General features: G+C 35.2%; 1 protein-coding gene across 7 annotated transcripts in view; it reads left to right on the forward strand.

The window, feature by feature from the left end:
• Nucleotides 1-19,158, forward strand: part of LOC138325114 (erbin-like) — a 72,399-nt gene that overhangs the window by 24,995 nt on the left and 28,246 nt on the right. For all 7 annotated transcript variants that reach the window (XM_069270552.1, XM_069270550.1, XM_069270556.1 and 4 more), the window contains exons 5-7: nt 10,157-10,246; nt 12,921-13,041; nt 16,333-16,407. In XM_069270552.1, coding sequence (XP_069126653.1) covers nt 10,157-10,246; nt 12,921-13,041; nt 16,333-16,407 — 286 coding nt within the window. The remainder of the gene's footprint in view (nt 1-10,156; nt 10,247-12,920; nt 13,042-16,332; nt 16,408-19,158) is intronic.

A 19,158-nucleotide genomic window follows, 5' to 3' on the forward strand; every position in this document is an offset into this window, starting at 1 on the left:
TGTTATATTGTATATGGGTGAACATCTTTATCTAAGTATCAACAAAATTTCTACAAATGAGACAAAATGAAACTTGCAGCGTCACCTATCAACTGATTTGATTACTCAGAACCTGACATAAACGCCGGAAAAACTTCACACAAGCGTCTAATAAGAATGTTGTATAATACCCGAGCTTTGGTGATGAGTTCTAGGCCAACACAAAATCTGCTAAGTCACATAATTATACCATTTAACACTCTAAATATACATAATTTTCTCATATTTTACGATTTCTTAGTTATCGTAATTACTACAGGTATCACCTTTGTAATTTAAAGATGGCATATAATCCAGTTTAACTGGGTTGTAGGAGGTACTAATATTCACAGCATTGTGACACAATCCTTGACAATTATATTGTAACAGTTTATGGTCGAAGCCGATCTTTGAGTGAAGAATACAATATGGAGATACTCGGTTTTTATGTAAATCAGCTGCACACCGTATGCAAATATGTGTGTTACTTAATAGGGTCATTATGCAATGACTTCTTAAAAATACCTCTTTAAGTGTCAATCTGAGCTTTATTTACATACTGTTTGGTGTTATAATCAGATATCTTGACTCGGGGAAAATAACTGTTGGCTTTTAATCAAGAGCAAGGTTCTGGTTATAATGGTTAGGGATTCTAAGGTAACCAATGGTTCTAGGGATTGCCCTGTTGATAACAGCTTAGTTCTTTTCGGTTTTTTGAAGAAGTCGTGTTTTCTTCCCCCACATAGATCATGATTGTTTTTTTATCTTCGATGTGTGTCACAATGACACCCATCCACATGCGACACTGGCCAGTGCAATTTTGTTCAGCCCTCAGAAACGAAAAAAAAAAAAAAATCTTTCATGCTAAAAAAATACCTTAGAGTTGCTTATTTGTACTCAAAAAACTAGATATCTATTCATTTTTTTGGCAATTACATGTTTAGTTAAACATTGAAATTTTCAATGTCACATTTGAATGATTTCTTTAAAATGCCTACAAAAGGATTAATCCTATTGCTAATACACCCAGACATGTTACCCCAGTATAACTCGAGGAGAAGAGTGAATATGTGATCAGAATATCGGGGATATCAAGGTAGCATATTATATAACTAGAGTTAAAAATCACAACTGCAAATATTTGTACACACATTATTCAATACGTATGGTATCGTGCACGATCCTTGTAAATAACTTTTGAGATAAAATCGTTCATATGTTGTCAGATTCTCAATATTAACTACATTATGTGTATCCAACAGACAAAAATATGATAATCTTCAGCAAGTATAACAAATTGATTTATGATACATTTGAGACATCTCAAATGTAAATTTATAGTTGAAATACGACAAGGACAATAAAAAAATTCTGGTTAACTCGCCAGACTTTATTTCACTTTTCATCAAAAGTCTGAAAATGTCTAAACATTTTGTCTGGCCAATCCTATACAATGTAAATAATATTTTTGTGTTTATTATTTTATATATGACAAATAACATGTGGTAATTTCTAGTTAAGTAAGGCTAATATTCTTGTGATTTTCAGAAAACAGTTGTGTTCTGATGTAAACATGACAATTAAATAGTGAAAAAATACGGGGTATTTAAATAACATTACTACAACGAAAGAATCCATGTGGTTTGTTGATCAAAGAAACATTTTTATATATATCACAGCGAAGTTTGATCATAAAGATAAACATTTATAAGTTTTTATCATTGGTGTCGTTTCAAATATTTAATATTAATAAATTCTATGAAGTAGATTACAAACAGGTAGATGGTATCAGAGATTTGAAAGTTGTATTTCGGTTGGAAATCCGAAGTATAACACCCCTATCTCTGGTCTAAGCTTACACAAGACTACCAATCTCTTACACTAATCTAAACTGAAGGATTTCCTGAATGATAATAGAGATTATCTTTATTTTGATAATCTTTATGAATATTCATTTTTCTGAATCTTGATAAAAACTTTTTGAACTTATTGTCATGTGACAATAGTATATAACAAGTGTATCGCAGAGTTTTCACATGTGAATACTTTATTATAGTTATATATCTCAGAAATATCTCCAGATACTCCAGCTTAAAGAGGGTTCACTAATTTTTCTCTGAGATTCTGATAGCAGTTTTCTGTAGTGGCAGTTTATTCAATCTTGTTAAAAATTTGTGTGTTCAAACTATCTGCCGATGTGTTATAACCAGAGCATTGTTAATTTATAGTAATTAAGGTGTTATCAAATGGTTGCTGGGGAAAATTTTGCTTCAATATGCTGGATATACGTGAATACAATAACATCTTCCTCAGACCTGTTATATAATGTATACATATGGTAGTGGAACTTTCGAAAATCCCCCCACTTCTATTCCATATATATATCAAAGTGGGACAGTATGATACAGGACTGAACAGGGATAACATTAAAAGTTTCTTATTTCATGGCAAGGGCATAAAAAAGGGGAGGAACATTTGGTACATCAATCCCAGATAAAAATTCCTTTGTGTAGATTATCAATCAAAATGACTACGTTCACATCCTGTGAAATTAATTATGTTTGCAATATCAGAATTGAAATTTATTAACTTATTGAAATAAATATCTTTGGTCTGAAGTTAGACTGCTGAAAAGATTTTATGTCTATACGTCATATTGATTAATGAAACGCAAAATATTATAAAACTTGTAAAACTTTTTATTGAAGAGAAAGATGATCAAAGATAGCTATGTAGTCCTATAACCAGATAGATTTGAGGGACAGTGAAATATTTCATGTGTGCTGAATTCAGGTTCCTTTCATTCAATGGAAAAAACCGATCTACATCAAAGCTGTGTAGTTTGAAATGAAAATATCGCGATAAAATATCAGAATTGTAGATTTTTTCACCTGAGTAGGTTATCGAGTTTCATTAATGCACATAAATTACAATTGTATATTGCTGTGTTGTACTTTTCAAAGTAAATCTTGATAACGTACATAAACATTGGTAATTTCATGGTATCAGGGTATCTCGTGTGATCTCTTTCTCCAGACAAACTGTTATGTTCCAAGTCATATCACTTACAGTGGAGGCCAATTTACAATTTTCTGGTGTGTGGTTTATTCCGGCTGTAAAAAGTCCATTAAACCTTATTAAATCTAGACATCCGACTAGATTAGATGATTGGAAACAAATATTGACAGGTGAAATTGCAACCTTCCTGACTAGATAAACAAAATATTTAATTTTTTTTTATCTGAAGTGAAAAGTGCAGGTACCTGTTTGTTTAAGTGTTATGTGTACTGTAAAGAGCACAGAATTTTAAATGTGCAAATACCAGAATTGACCAAGTAGTGTTTAAAAACTACGTTTGAGAGTTTTACTATCTTACACTTATACATCCTGTCTTCTTTCCGACTCTTAGCTACAGTCAAATTGTCGCCCACTTATTGCAGACTAGCTGAGCACATAAATAAAATGTTTCAAAAAAATTTAGTATGATCCGAAGGTAAAGTGGAATAAGCTTAAGGTACACGAGTTGTGGGGGACACAAGTTGTCAGGGAAAAGAATTGTCAGGGGCACACTTTGTCAGGGAAACAATTTGCTAGGATACATTGGAGGCATAGGGTACACAAGTTGTCAGGGACGCAATTTGCTGGGACACATTGGAGGCCTAGGGGACACAAGTTGTAAGGGAAACGAGTTGTCAGGGGCACAAGATGTCGGGGACACAATTTGTTGGGACACATTGGAGGCCTGTCTAGGGGACACAAGTTGTCATGGACATGAGTTGTTGGGTACCTGAGTTGATGGGAACAAGAGCTGCTTCAGACACGAGACACATGTATTGATGAGGACACAAACTTTCAGATACTCAAGTTGACAGGGACAACAGTTGCTTGGAACACATCTTGGTGGGGAACAGTTGATAGGGATACAAATTGTCAGATACACAAGTTGATAGGAAGAGCTGACGAGGACAAGAGTTGGTTTGAGACAAGAGTTGTTCGGTACATGAGTTGTCAGGGACACAAATTATCGGGGACATGTGTTGAAAACGAACTGTCAATAAACAAGTTGAGCAAAATAAATAAGACTTTCCTGTTCGCGTGTTTGCCGACTCAAATCCAGCAAACATCCTGGGAAAGCGACAATATTTAATTCATTGTATAACTCGTTATAGACTCAACTAATTATAATTGGTATTCAATTCATTTTGAGATGGTGTTCCAACCTTTATTTAATACACTCTCTACTTTAATTAAATTACTTTAGGGTTTTAGGTAAGGTTATTTTACGATGAATTAAGGCATGTTGACGATGTGCCTGAAGCCTGAGTAGACAGAAACGTATTGTACAAGTGTTTGGTTAAAAGTTGTTTGTTTATATTTGTATATATCAAATACATAAAGGGTCTAATTTATACAAGATATTTGTACTTCAAACAAACCATGACGAGGTCATTGAAAAATAAATAGTCCTTGAAAAGATCCCGACTGACCATAGTACTGAGAGCACTGTGATTTCTGTGAAGAGATGTTTGTGATGATATACCGATAAAACCAAACAATATTTCTGTGTGTTTGTGGATTTTTCATTTGATCAAAAATTTCATATATGATTGCTGCATCAAGGAATTTTGATTCTTTTCTCAATATTTAGAGTTCTTCCCAATATTTATTGGCATCAGAATGTAATTGTAATGTTCAATGGTTTATTTGAATTATTGAATGTTTTTTGGGTCAATGTACTTTAATGTCCACAATCATGAATGCATCGATCATCTGTATTGAATACATATTCGCTTTGCTACACGTCATTTTGTTTGTAAGATGTTTATGGGGTCAAAGAAATTTGTTTGATCTTGATCTAGGACGAGAAATGCTATTCTGTTGCTCTGTACTGATATATTGTATACGATTTGTCTTGTTGACAATAGAGGGCAGTATCAGGTCAGTACGATATGGTGGAACCTTGTGTTAAATAACTTAAATTCGTCAGCAGATAGCCGGCGTATTCACCAAGCATTCAACATTGGGCTAGGCAGTTGGTGCCTGACCTGAACAAAACATATTTGCAATTGAAATTCGTCTACGAACAAAACCCACTCAAACCCTCAAATCTATTTACTTAGACAAGATTTCGACCCAAAATAAAGATCCGCCCGAACGACAAGTTAGGCATTGAAATCAAGCAATACAAAACTATTAGCGGAAGACCTATTGGGATAAAAGGGTATAATGACGGTTGAGGCCGGCTGCGACACCTCATTATTTGACTTTGTAGCCTTAAAGTAATGTGATTTGGCCCCAGACTTGTGACTTGTCCCACCCTGGGCCGATACCTATGTATTATCTCGGTGACAGTGTCTTTGTAATGTTCCCCCACAAGTCGGGTCCTGTAGGCTGCCGAATCCCTTCTCCGTTATGACCCGTCGCCGCTGGTCACCCGTAGCAGTTTAAATGTGGGGACATTAAATCTCTGAACAAAAAAAAACTAATTCTCGCATCCTTTTAACAGATAATTAACAGATTTACTTGAAGCCATTTACATACATCGTTATCACTCACTTACCAATCAACAAGTAGTCACACCTTCCTATTTTGGGAAGATATAGATAATAGTAATACTGTTCAATATTGGTAAATTGCAATTATTTTCACAATTAAACATATTTCAGCTAAATCTCTATTTGAAATTTAGCATTAAATTTTGATGTACAGTAAAACCTGCCTTAATGACTGCCTCTGTATAAAAACCTACTGCTTAATAAGACCACTTTTTAGGGTCCAAACTTTAACACAACTTTACCTGCATATAAAAGACCACTTGGCTATCAAGACAATTTAAAGCAGAAAGCAGATCATAAAACACGTAGTTTTCCTTGTTTGAAGCACAGAAGAAATTAGAAATTAAAAAAAATGTAATTCCTCCAGTTACTTTCTGTAATAGTTATCTTTTACAGCCTGATGAGGCTACATTATTAGCGCGCGGCGGTAATATCATTAAGAATGCATAACATAATAAAGTTCACCAGTAAATTTTCCCAGGAATTTGCCACAGTGTCAATTATACCGATCGACACTGTATAAAAATGACTTCTATAGATATTTCAATATTGTTTTCTGAAGAATGTAGCAGAGATAATGAGACTGGGATGTTGGTATTTTTACATGGTTTTTTAGTGCTTTGGCCATTCTTCTAAATTCGGTTCTGTTTGATCAGGGAAATTACATCTTTTGTTACAAGTAAAAAAAAAAAATGTAAAGACCGCGCTTTTCAGGAAAATTACAGAAGCTATTTAAAGTGACATGAACAGTTTGTAGTAGTATTGTATGATTTCTGGTTTGACTTAAGAATGGCAGTCGTGGAGCGGAGGGGCGTATATTGTTGGTACATATAGATAATCACAGCCAAGCTACATAAGCAGGGCTTTATCCCTCCGATATGCTCATATATTCATTGGCTATTTTTTATTGCTTTTTCTCTCCGTTCTATTCAGGAAATTAAACGTTTTTCGCCACTGAAAATGTAATTCCGGTGTTTTGTTATCGGCATTCATAATGCCAACAAAACCTTATGGAGACGAGGCGGCCATTTTGTAGGTTCTATTTGTCCGTAGCGTAGACTGAACGTGTGTCAATCTCTACCATTCAGAAATCAATCAATTATGATAGGGGACCAAATCTAAACCAGCACATCTTTGTACACCATTACCTGAGAAAATTACCCTGATTTGTAAGGCACGGCTGGTCCCTGTTAAATGTGAGGTTTGTTGGACAATTTCTATAGGCTAGTGTCAGTTGCCATTTTGGACGGAAAAATTGTCCTGATATTTTATAATGTTAATTGGTTTGAACACTTGCCCTTACAATTATGTTAGTGTGATAGCGATCTTAATGTTTCCATTCCATTCTGTCCGTCTAATGTGAATGGCAGGTATTTCATGCAAGGAATTCAATTTTTTATTTACCAAACATATTCTGTCAGCACAATTTTCAAATGAATTAATAAACAAAAAAGAGTGTAATAATCAACTTAAGATATTTTTATTCAATGTCTGTCAATTTTCCCCGTTTTGATAAAATGTATTTGGATATAATGATTACATTATTAATCAATGTTTACCATCGTAACCAGCAGAAGGTCGTAGGTTGCAATGCTAATAAGATATCACGATGGTGCATCGGTGCATGTGTCTATTTATAACTGGTAGACGAAGGATGCCCTCACCTTTGGAATTCAGTGCTTTATACAGTCAAGTGTTGTTTGAGTTCACAATGTTTCAATTTATCAGAATTTATCTGTTCACTTTCTTTTCTAGACTGTGGAGACAGCTTGCTTACAAATAATGTCTCGGTGTTAGTGTCTTGATTGAATAAGGTAACAGACAAATGGCGAGTAGGTGGGAAAGGAGGGGGATGGTGTTTGACAGCGAGTAGGTGGGGAAGGGAGGGGGAAGTTGTTTGACAGCTGGAGATCATGAGGGTGCCTGTAATTCAGGTCTGTCCCCAACCCCCACACACCCTCCTATTCTTCTTGTGTAATATCTGTGATTGTAATTGAGGTTTTCATTCATTGTTAGATTTCGTTGTGGGACACAGACAGTTAAACAGATAAACATCTTGTTTTTACATTTCCATGATATATTGATGACTGTCATGTGTAAATTTCCTATAACTCTCAAAATACCACAGTTTTAAGGGACACCCTCTTTACTGACTGAACTGACAAACTAAAACCAAATTTTTCATATACAATACTGTATTGAACATTTTGTGGTGTAAAAAAGTATATTTTCTATTGAATTGTGAAAGTTGGAATTGCTTTTGGCTTCAAAGGCATTGTTATCATTCTAACAGCCTACAACTGTTTTGATTGTAAAACATCCAGCCTCCAGATAGTGTAGCTTTACATCTCCATGTTTGTGTTGCCTAGATCTCATCCCCAGTAAATCACTGACAGGTCTGATGGCTATGATGGTTTTCTACAAAACAGTCCCCCAGATCAAAGTATCTACTGGACTGTCCTCTTATCAGCTGTCAATTTATTTGGTCAATAATTTTCATATTAAGAAGGTGGAAGCAATTTACGGCTTAAGTCTAGAGATGTCGATTGTAAAGGTAGATTGCAGGTACATGTGGAGAAAGCCGGGTCCATGTATAGAATGGGCACCATAATAGTCTACATTTAATCTGAATAACAAACCATGGTCATCAGAATTATAGCTGGTGACCCACCGGTCATGTCCAGTTCTACGGTCAGTTAACACTTAGCACCTATTTCTTGAGATCAAAGAGATCCTTGATTGAATGATTTAATGTGAGAATTTAAAATACCAGAGTTTAGATGGTATTGTTTGAGATAATTGAAATCTATCTTTCGGTGGGATATATTTTATTTTATTAGATGTTTTATAGAGTAGAAAGACTATGAAAACTTTTCATCCTGACTTATGTGAACTTGTGAGGTAGGTCAGCATTATTGTCTGTAAATTAACTGGTTATAAATTGAAGTTTTTAATCTGTAGCAATGGTAGATTAATTATGTATGGTCCTTGGAGCCGTATTGACGGCTGGAGTGATTTCACATTAACTCAAGTTTGTGGGAGCATTATGTACGTTCTGGGACTGATCAGGCATAATTAGGGTCCATATTGATTTGATTCTGTCTCACCTGAGCCAGGTGTGCACCATAGCGATTATCTCGTTGATAAAGTCGTGGAAAATCTGCGAGGAAAATCTGCAGATATTGCCGTTAAATTTGACGGGAAAGCTTCACAAAGACTTAGGAGCCTGTCTCTGAAGAATTATCTTTACACCATCTTTTGGTTTTCTCTTTAATGCATTCATGGTTCAATAATACAATCTTCAACGTGTGTTATTGGCTACAACTCGCACATGAATACTGATAATCTCTGTGTGCATGTACGGTGTGCAATATGTGCATTCTCCTGCTTCCTGTATGAACAGATTTTTATCCGTTATATAAATTAGATTTAGTGAAGTATACAGATTCCCAGACAATATCGATTCATTGAGTATATATAAAGCCATTGTCGGAACGTTCTTGTCGTAAATGCAAATCTGTTGTACATTACAGATTAACTAATCATTGATAGCTTGAAAAGATATGTAGTAAATGATTCACAAGGAAAATTGGTTTGCAAGACCATTTTTGGCTACGTTTCAAAAAATCATGTGAAAAAATCGTTGCTTGCTATTAAAATGTTAAAACACATAAAATGCCAATGCTAAAAGTGACAATGTCTGGAAATGACCAAACTGTCTTCAGATGTGGCAGTATAAAAATTTGGTGTGTGGATGTTAAAAGGTCTGTCAGGCCATTGGATATTTAATCCAGAGGTGTAGAAAGTCTAGGTGGTATTTTCACAACTGGGTTTCAGTCTTAACTTACAAGGTGATCCAATTAAAATTCCCACAGTGGTGCTATGCTATTGGAACAGTGACAATTAAATACACATGGGTAAACATGCTGTTGGTAAACTTTCAGCTCACCTTTTAGGGTTGTTTACAGTTTTGTTTGCAAATAAGTATAAATATCAACAAAAGTTAAGCTACCATGTACCTCTTGTGTTGATGAATAAATAAAGTAAATGTTACACATTGGAGAATTAAACATTAGGCATGCCTTTGATGTGCTAGCAGTTATGTCTTTGGGCCAATTAAAAGGCTTTGTTATCCTTAAGGGTCACTCTACATTAATCCTGTTGCTCTATATCTGTTTATTGAGCTAGCCATCAGCTACAACAAGCAGGCCTTAATTCAAAAGACCTGATTTTACATTAGCTGTGTTGAATTATGACAATCTTAATATATCTTTAGATGACAGAAGCATCCATTAAATTGTTTATTTGTATTGTCTTCAAATGATTTTAAAATATTTTGATTGTCTTTTATACATTATACAGTAAAACCTGTATTAGCCATCACCTTTATATAAAGACCACCTGCATAAAAAGGCCAAATATTACCTGTATATAAAGACCACATACAAAATAGCTTTAAAGCTATTTCTTTGTCCCTTTAGTGGTTTTTATAGACAGATAATGACTGTATTAAATTATATTATGATAAAATTCTTTAGAAATTTCAGAAAATCTAACATGTTTATTATTTTATATATTTACAGGTTGCCAGATGGTTTTACACAGCTCCTCAACCTTACTCAGCTGTTTCTAAATGACACCTTCCTCGACTACCTCCCGGGGAATTTTGGCAGGTAAATATAAAACCTCGTCCTTCCATCAATCTATATCATTACTTCTTTTCTATACCAGTACCTCCTAGGAACCTAAGCCAAACAATTGTATAAAAAATGCACACTGACTTATCCAGGCCCCATCTATCTTAATAAGGTAACCCTTCACCAGTACAATGTATCTGAGGTGTTACACATTCTACATATACCTGTACATGTAGAATCTGCTATATAAGTTATTTGATTCAAATAACCAAAGAGAGTGGTGGTGATGGTCTATCATGACCATTATTAGGTTCTTACTAGTTATCTTTATTAGTATGGTACAGAGTGACAACACTACAAACTTTATAGTGGTGATGGCGATGTATGTTAATCACAACTTTGTTGGATGTCCTGCCAGCTACATCTTTCAGCTTAATCACATGAAGACAAATTAAAAAGAAACATACTGTATTTCATTGCAAATAAGACCATCCACAGAAGAAATAAAGGTCAAAATTAATGGGGGCCTGAATTTCTAATTTTTGACTACATGTACCTCCCAGGATCTTGTCTATTGTCTGAATATTTCGCCTACCTAGTGTCTTAATAAATATTTTCCCTTGATTATGGCTTAAGCATTGGAATGTTTGAATGTACGTGCATCTTCATGTGGGGCCTGTAGTAATCATGAATACTTGTGTAACGTAATAAACGAAAATCATTCCAGAATTAATAATCCAGGATTACGCCATTTATTTAATATACCATGCACCCCTGCAAATTAATGATAAACTGCTCTAACAATTGAAATAGATGAGTCCAAATGTGTCTATAGGGGTGAATGAGTTAATACCAGTCAGCATGAGTTGCACAATTGAAAATCAAATACTACTAAGATATTCCTAAAAGATGACAAATTGGAAATGAGATCAAACTTTTTTTTAAACAGACATTTTTGTCACTCCGAGTTACTGATCATGTAGACACTAATGTGTATGTTCCACCTGAAGTGTGAATTGTCAAAAACAATCCCATCCTCTCACTAAATACTTATACATAAAGATAAAATTCCTTTCCCGACGTTTTCTGTGGTGATGCACTGATTAATAGGTGTTGTTTACCTGCAATATACTGGTAACCTGGCTTAAAATACCCCACCATGAAATGCCGTTGTAGTTTTATCCTTTGCATAGAATACTTTTGTAGAAAAATATATTTATGAAAAAAATAAAGAAGAAACCTAATGTCTAAGATATATTGAAAATCTACTTATTTTTACAACAACTTAATTATGCTTGTTCATGCTTAATAGTTCTTAATAGTTCAACGATTTAATTTCATAATTAATACATTAAAAAAAACTGTATTGAACTTTTAGTTAAATTTTATTTTCCGAAATTCTAATTGCCTGCAATGTTAATGGCACAAAATATAAGTTGATTTACAGTATAAATCACTGTGAGTAGCTTGGTATTTTTGTTTTCTGTAATAGAAAGATAAGGATAGAAAGTTGGATAGCTTATTCGTTTGGTTGGCATGGCCACCTAAGGTGATCCTTGGTGTAGAAAACTTAATATTATCCATGTGATGGATAACAGAAGAGTTGTAAAATTTGTCTATCCCTCATGCACTATACATATATTGTCAGTCCCTCTCCCCCAAACTTGTGTAATGTGCAATGTCTACAAGCTTGTTGGTGGTCAAATATTCAGGTAAAGTGTTAAAATTTGTAAGTGTTCTCCGAAATACTCGTTTGTAAACCTCATGCACTATACATACATTGTCTTCCCCTCCCTCTCCCTCCATTTCTTATCTTTAGTGCAATGTCTACACAACCTGTTGGTGGTCAGCTGTACAGGTCTATAACCAGATCCTCAGATCAGCGGTATTATAATTCAGATCAAAGAAGGAGAGAAACTTCTCCCCTTACCTGGGCGTGGGGTAATTGTTTCCCCCAGGGGTGTGTGGATGACGTCCCTGTGTTTGTTATAAACCCACTTACGGGGTATTGGAGTCTTTAAAGGTGGCTTGATACACAAATTGGTCGGGTTTATTGTCGTTTCTTCAAAGGAAGTGTCCCCTCTGTGACAATGTTTGGTTAAATTATCCCATCATCAGTCAGAATGTATAATGAATGTGTCCAGAAATTAGCGAAGTGTGCCCTGTGATCTATTGGAGAGGCTTGTTACCTCATCCTGATTTCGGATCAAATTGTACCAAAAAAGGGGCCGCAGTAGTCCATTGGTTGATGTGTCCCAACATAATCACTACTAACCCTTCACCTCTGGATTTTGAGTATGAATTCGCATGTAGGGCAGTTGCCAGGTACTTACTGTAGGGCGATGGTTTTTCTCTGGGTACTCTTATTGTTAATGTTATTATTAAAGGTTAAAATGTTGATGAAAGAAGCTGTCATTGACTAATAAAATCATGTTAAGTTGTTTATAGGAAATAATTTTGATATAGTGTTTTAGAGGCTCTGAAACAGATCAATCTGTAGCTTAATTGTAGTTGCTTTTGAATATGAAAGATTGAATTGCATACTGCCATTCTGATTATTGGTGGTAAAAATGAATGTCATATTGCTTAGAAAATAAATAATATCATCCTCCTGAAGACCCTACCAGACTCTACCATTAATGAGACCTAAGTCAAATTCCTATCACATCATTACTAGAAATCTAATATCTCTGGTAATTTTGCTTTGTAGACTATCTCGTCTGAAAATTTTGGAGATTCGAGAAAATCATCTGAAGACTCTTCCAAAGTCTTTCTCGCGCCTTACCAACCTAGAGAGACTGGACATTGGTCACAACGAGTTCACAGACTTGGTAGGTGATTTATAAGTGTGTAAATAACATTGTTGATTGGTCTCTGAACAAAATGTTGGGACTTTTCTGATTGGCCACTTAATAAAATGTAATGATTTTTCTGATTGGCAACTGAACAAAATGAAATGACTTTACTGATTGGCCACTGAACAAAATGTTAGGATTTTATTGATTGGCCACTGAACAAAATGTTAGGACTTTTCTGATTGGCCACTTAATAAAATACAATGACTTTTCTGATTGGCCCCTGAACAAAATGAAATGACTTTACTGATTGGCCACTGAAAAAAAATGTTAGGATTTTATTGATTGGCCACTGAAAAAAATGTAATGGACTTGTTGATTAACTATTGTAAGGCATTACACAATTTTCAAAAGTGGAGTTGTCACTGCTGATGTTCTCAGCCGTCAATATGAAACAAGTTTTATATAATTGTGTTTATTTGTAAGCAGCCTGCAGATTTTCTTGTATGTTATTTAATTAGTTTGAGCGAGGACTTAAAATGTTTCTTTTGATTGGAATTGATAATGGATGTATATTCTCTAAATCAGGATTTGATCTTAATATTCTATTGAGAATTTTGACATGTCTTAATTGGAAGGGTGCAGCTAGGATGTAAATGTAAAGAATGTTCGGATGATAAATAATAGGCTGATTTACTGGTAAATACTGATAGGATCATCCGCCACCGATCACCGACCAACGCAATGCTATGATATCAGACCGCCAGATAAAATATTCAGTTTGTATGCATAGGTAGAAAATAAAGAAGAAATACGGAAACTTTATGTGGTATTGTTAACAAGATGAACCATATGTCCGACCCTGATTTACATACAGATGAACGGAGATCGTAGCAGAGCACCTGTCTAAAGATAAACACAAATGCACCTAAATCACATACTCATTTTATAGAAAATTGAAATTTACAAAAAAAATTATCCAATTATCTGTTGTGCCAATGAACTTTTCATATGTTGGCATGTGCGGTTTTTCAATAGACAGATTCTGTGAGACATGTATTGGTGTATGAATACGTTTACTTATTTGGTTATGAGGATATGAGGGTGTTAGCATATTATGTAGGTTAGGATATACTTAAGCTGTGATATTCAATGTCAATGGGTTGTGAAATGTGTAGATGTTGAAAAGTTTTAGAAAGCATTTGAAGAGCTGTCACACAAAACTTTGTATGTGGATACATTTCCTGTCAAATGTCAAGCTGAATGGGACGTATCAAAATTCTCATCAGCGTTTACGAATTAGATAGGTCTAGCCCCAGGTATGAAACAGAATCTTGTTCTTTATGTACGTTCCCCAAATTACGGTACAAACTCCCCTCAAAGAACAAAGTGAATTGACAAGAAATTGGCAATTTTATCTGATGCTTGTGTATAATCGTTACTTTTGATAAACAAGTTGACAGATTTTTGTGAGGTTTAACCAAACAGTTTTAGTTCATACTAAAAAAAGTCTGGAGTTGTTTGATCAAACGCAATACGTTCCTTTGTTATGAATGTGTCATGGGAATTTAAAAGAAGGAAAAAACTACGTGCCAAATCTTGCATTCTTGTAGATGACAAATATGTTTAAGTGATTATCAAGTCGTAAGTTCTTTTGAAATAAGTCGTGATTCCAATCAGAGTGTTACAATTCCTGTCATATCGTTGTACAATTATAGACGTCCCTATTGTAGTTTACAATGATATCGTATTAAAATACACACAGATATCCGTATTATGATACTGGGCTAAGGGGATTCAAGGATTAAAGAAGGATTAAATTTTAAAGTCTTTTAGCCTTTGGTAATTTTGGTCTGTACATAATGCTACTTGACAAATGGGTGATATGACAGGCTGTAGATTTGTATTCCTACCTCAGGGGTTTGTATATATAGATAACATGTAAGGGGATCACTGGGGCTGAATATCACACCAGAGGTGTGATGGAGACAAATAGGGGCAAGGACAGGACTACAAGGGCAGGGCCACAAAAGGACAGGGCTACAAGGGCAGGGCCACACAGCTAGGATTAGAGAATAAGGCCTTTATAGACAAATAGGGACAAGGACAGGGCCACAAAGGCCATGGACCCAAGGATAGAGCCACACAGCTAGGACTACAGATAAGGCCTTTATAGACAAATAGGGATAAGGACAGGACTACAAGGATAGGGCCACAAGGGCAGGGCTACAAGGATAGGGCCACAAGGAACAAGGACGGCCATAAGGATGGGGCCACAAGGAACAAGGGCAGGGCCACAAGGACAGAGCCACAAGGAACAAGGGCAGGGTCACACGGATGGGGCCACAAGGAACAAGGGCAGGGCCACAAGGATGGGGCCACAAGGAACAAGAACAGAGCCACAAGAAACAAGGGCAGGGTCACAAGGATAGGGCCACAAGGAACAAGGGCAGGGTCACAAGGACAGAGCCACAAGGATGGGGCCACAAGAAACAAGGGCAGGGCCACAAGGATAGGGCTACAAGGGCAGGGCCATAAGTAACATGGATAGGACCACATGGATAGGACCATAAGGAACAAGGGCAGGGTCATAAGGATAGGGCTACAATGATTTGTTAGGTAGATGAGGACAAGGATATAGGTTTACGGCTGTTTGGGACATTTGTCAAAGGACAAGAAACTAGATTAGGACTGTCAAACAACCGGGGTCAAACACCGCAGTCCTTGCAGACAACGACAAATTCCAATATACTGTAATGACAAGCGCTGTCTGACCTAATAATGCCCCCTTATGATTTTATATGTGGGGGGCTCTCTATGCCCCCTTATGATTTTATATGTGGGGGGCTCTCTAAAGATTCCATGTCATTAAATGTCAATAAACAAAGAATATTTCTGCTAGAATCTTGTTTAATGATCCTGTATAAGGGTGTAATATCTGGGACAGCTCGGCAATCATTTCTACCCGATTACTCGTCAATGTGTGAGGTTAGAGGCTCAAATTTCTGTTGACAAATGGCGACTGAAATTCAAAGCATATAATTGATTCAGAAATGGCACAGTGTGTACATAATGAAAGCAAGCGTAGGTCTTACATCATATGGATATAATTGGATTCAAAAAATCAAATTTGCATCTTTAGGAAATCATATAAGTAGTTTGTGCTATGTGTGGATCTAATATATGTACACAGTAATGAATGTTTACTGTAAACAAGCTTTCTTTCCTGGGATATTTACTTTCACAAACTTCATGATGAGAGTAAATTCGCAAAAGTTTATCTCTATACTTCAGTATTAACATATTTTTGTAAATTTCTTTTAACAGCCAGATGTCATTGGGAACTTGACCGGTTTGCTGGAATTATGGTGTGACCACAACCAGATTGCTCAGGTTACCCCGGTGAGTTATCTCCCCTTGTCACCTAATCATCGAATTTAAAAACCTTATGATATCATAATTAATTTAAAGATTATGTAGTTTGTTCGAATCTCCAGCACTGCCTTGATAGGTGATTCAATGGACCAATCAAATCATCCCTAGTATGTCACATGACATTGTCTCATGCACAGATCCCCAAATGAGAAAATGTTGCGATCTTGGTGCCTTGTACGGCTAATTGTATTTTATTAACTAATTAGCGTGATTTTCTGTCTGTAATAAAAGCTCATTAGAAGCAATTCTGTTGTTGTTAGTTGTTTTGTTTTCATAATTTTTGAAATAATTTTTTGATCATTTTGAGAAAATTATTATAAATATACCAAATTTTCTTTTTGAAAAAAAAAAAAAAAAGGAAAAAAGAAATGGTACTAGGATTATTGCTTGATGATTCTCAATATCCTGAGATTTTAAATTTCCACTAAAAAATTACAAATGCGAAAAAGGAAAGGTTTGTTAATAAAATGCTAAGTCACAATGAATTGGAGTCTAAACTAGTCAAAATAAGTAGAAAAGAAAAGAAAATCTAATTTCATAATTACAACTGTTGTTCCAGACATCCTTGAGGAGGTGACTAGCTTCATTCATACATAACAAAGAAAGAAATTCAAAATTGACAAAAAAATATTTAGTTGAAGCTCAATCATAGAAATTATGTAAGGATGACAAAATGGAGTAATTGCCGAGTCATTATAACCCTAACATAATGCTAGGACCTTATTGTACTACACAGACATGCAATGACACCGCTGTGGTTTATAGCGATGGCCATATCGTTTTTGTCTTGGTCCTGATAATGTTTGAATCGTCTACACCATGGTGTCTGCTGTCACTTTAAGTTTTTGAGTTCTCAGCGTTATGTGGTGGTATATCAATTGTATTATCTGCCCCAGCTGTGTCATACTGCTATATCTCTGAAAATTTTGCAGAAATGATGATGTCAGACAGGTTAAAAAGGAAATGAAGAATTTCATTTCTAATGTTAAAATATTTCTATTTAAAGGTTTAAACGTTAGCAAATGTTTTTTTGGTATTTTAGTTTTTAATTTCCCTTCCTGTATAGATTCTTAGAAAATTGTATAAATTGCATACCTCCATAAATGACATAAGCTGTTTAAAGGATGTAAAACCCGGCCATCCAACAAATGACATATTATCTATTAATATATCTTGTCATATCTGCTAACATATATCTTATACAATAATAAGAATTGATGAGAGTTAGAAGGGAGGACCAAAGGGACATCGATGGTGATTATGTCAAATACAGAATAAGATTGTTCAGTGTATGGTTAGGGGGCCAACGTGGCCAAGAGGTTATATGTCCCCATTTGCTACCACCCGGGTGAACTCTCCACCTCTGGATGGCCAGTTTGAATCCCATGTGTGGCAGTTGCTAAATACTCTGGCTTTCCTTTATCTCCTAAACTTGGCACGTCCTTAAATGACCCTGGCTGTTAATACAACGTTAAAATTATCAAATCAAACGTAACCAAACTGTACATAGTTTCATCATCTTTAGTCTATCACACCCCTAACTTGAGATGTACCCATAACTGTTAAAATGTCTAACAAAACTGTCGCATCCCTCACCCTTGTCTTGTACCCGCTACCTATTATAATATCCGGCCAAACTGCCGGCCACTATATCACTGATAATGCGGATAGAAACAACACAAAACGGTGTAACTGTACACACAGTTTATACGCTTTTGTTCAGGGTATCGTCTGACTGTCCTTTCCGACATTTCTCTGTGCATCAGCCCTTTCCGCCCGAATGCAGCGTACATACCTATTCTACCCTGAATACAAAATCTCTGAGTTTTAAAAGCCTGGCTTTACGTTTCGTTGACATTTGATACGAAATTTCTTTTTAATTGTTGGTTAGAAAGGTGTTGTGTCAGATTATGATAGCGATAGCCTAACTGTGCGGTGAACTTTCTTCAGATAAACTAGCGGTATTGTCCTTGGCGGACTTTGTTTTATTTTGACTTGCCAAGAAATATGATACTTTATGCTTTAATTACTGTTATTTCACTTACACGCGTCATTTAAACTTTAAAAACTTGTCATCTGATAGAAGTCTCCTCTCCATACTTACCCATCATTATGTTCTACTAGACAGTGTACCTGTCATTTGTTTTTTGAGTATCAAGTTATAAACTGTCCATCAAGAAATTTGACTTTAAGAAAATTGACTTCATAAACAGGTAAAATATTTTTTTCATGATCTTCTGTCTTATTCACAGCAGAATCAATTATTTGTGTTTTTCTCACAGTTTGTTTAATTTGAAATTTTCAAAACCCTATAAATCATGAATAAAAAAGAGAAAATATGCATCTTTAACCATAACTTGATAAACAGCATGAACAAGTTTCAAATTCATCACTGTAAACTACCCATCAAGATATTTGCCCTCAGATACAAGTTAATGTATTAACATTTCCAAATCCGTATAAATCATTTATAAATCATTTATGTTCCCAAATCCGTATAAATCATTTATAAAAAAAGAAGAAAAGTTTGCATGTTTTGGCCTTAACATGATGAACAGCATTTTCGATACACTTGAACTAGTTCTGAATTCATTAGTATAAATTTGGCTGGTGATATTGAATTAGAAACAAGACATTATTTTCATTTCACGAGCAAGAAAACTCATAAACAGGGACAAATTGGTTTTATAGCTTCAAAATTAAATTTCTTGTGCAGTT

Source organism: Argopecten irradians, chromosome 6, assembly GCF_041381155.1.
Source record: "Argopecten irradians isolate NY chromosome 6, Ai_NY, whole genome shotgun sequence".
In the NCBI taxonomy this organism is placed as follows: Eukaryota; Metazoa; Mollusca; class Bivalvia; order Pectinida; family Pectinidae; genus Argopecten; species Argopecten irradians.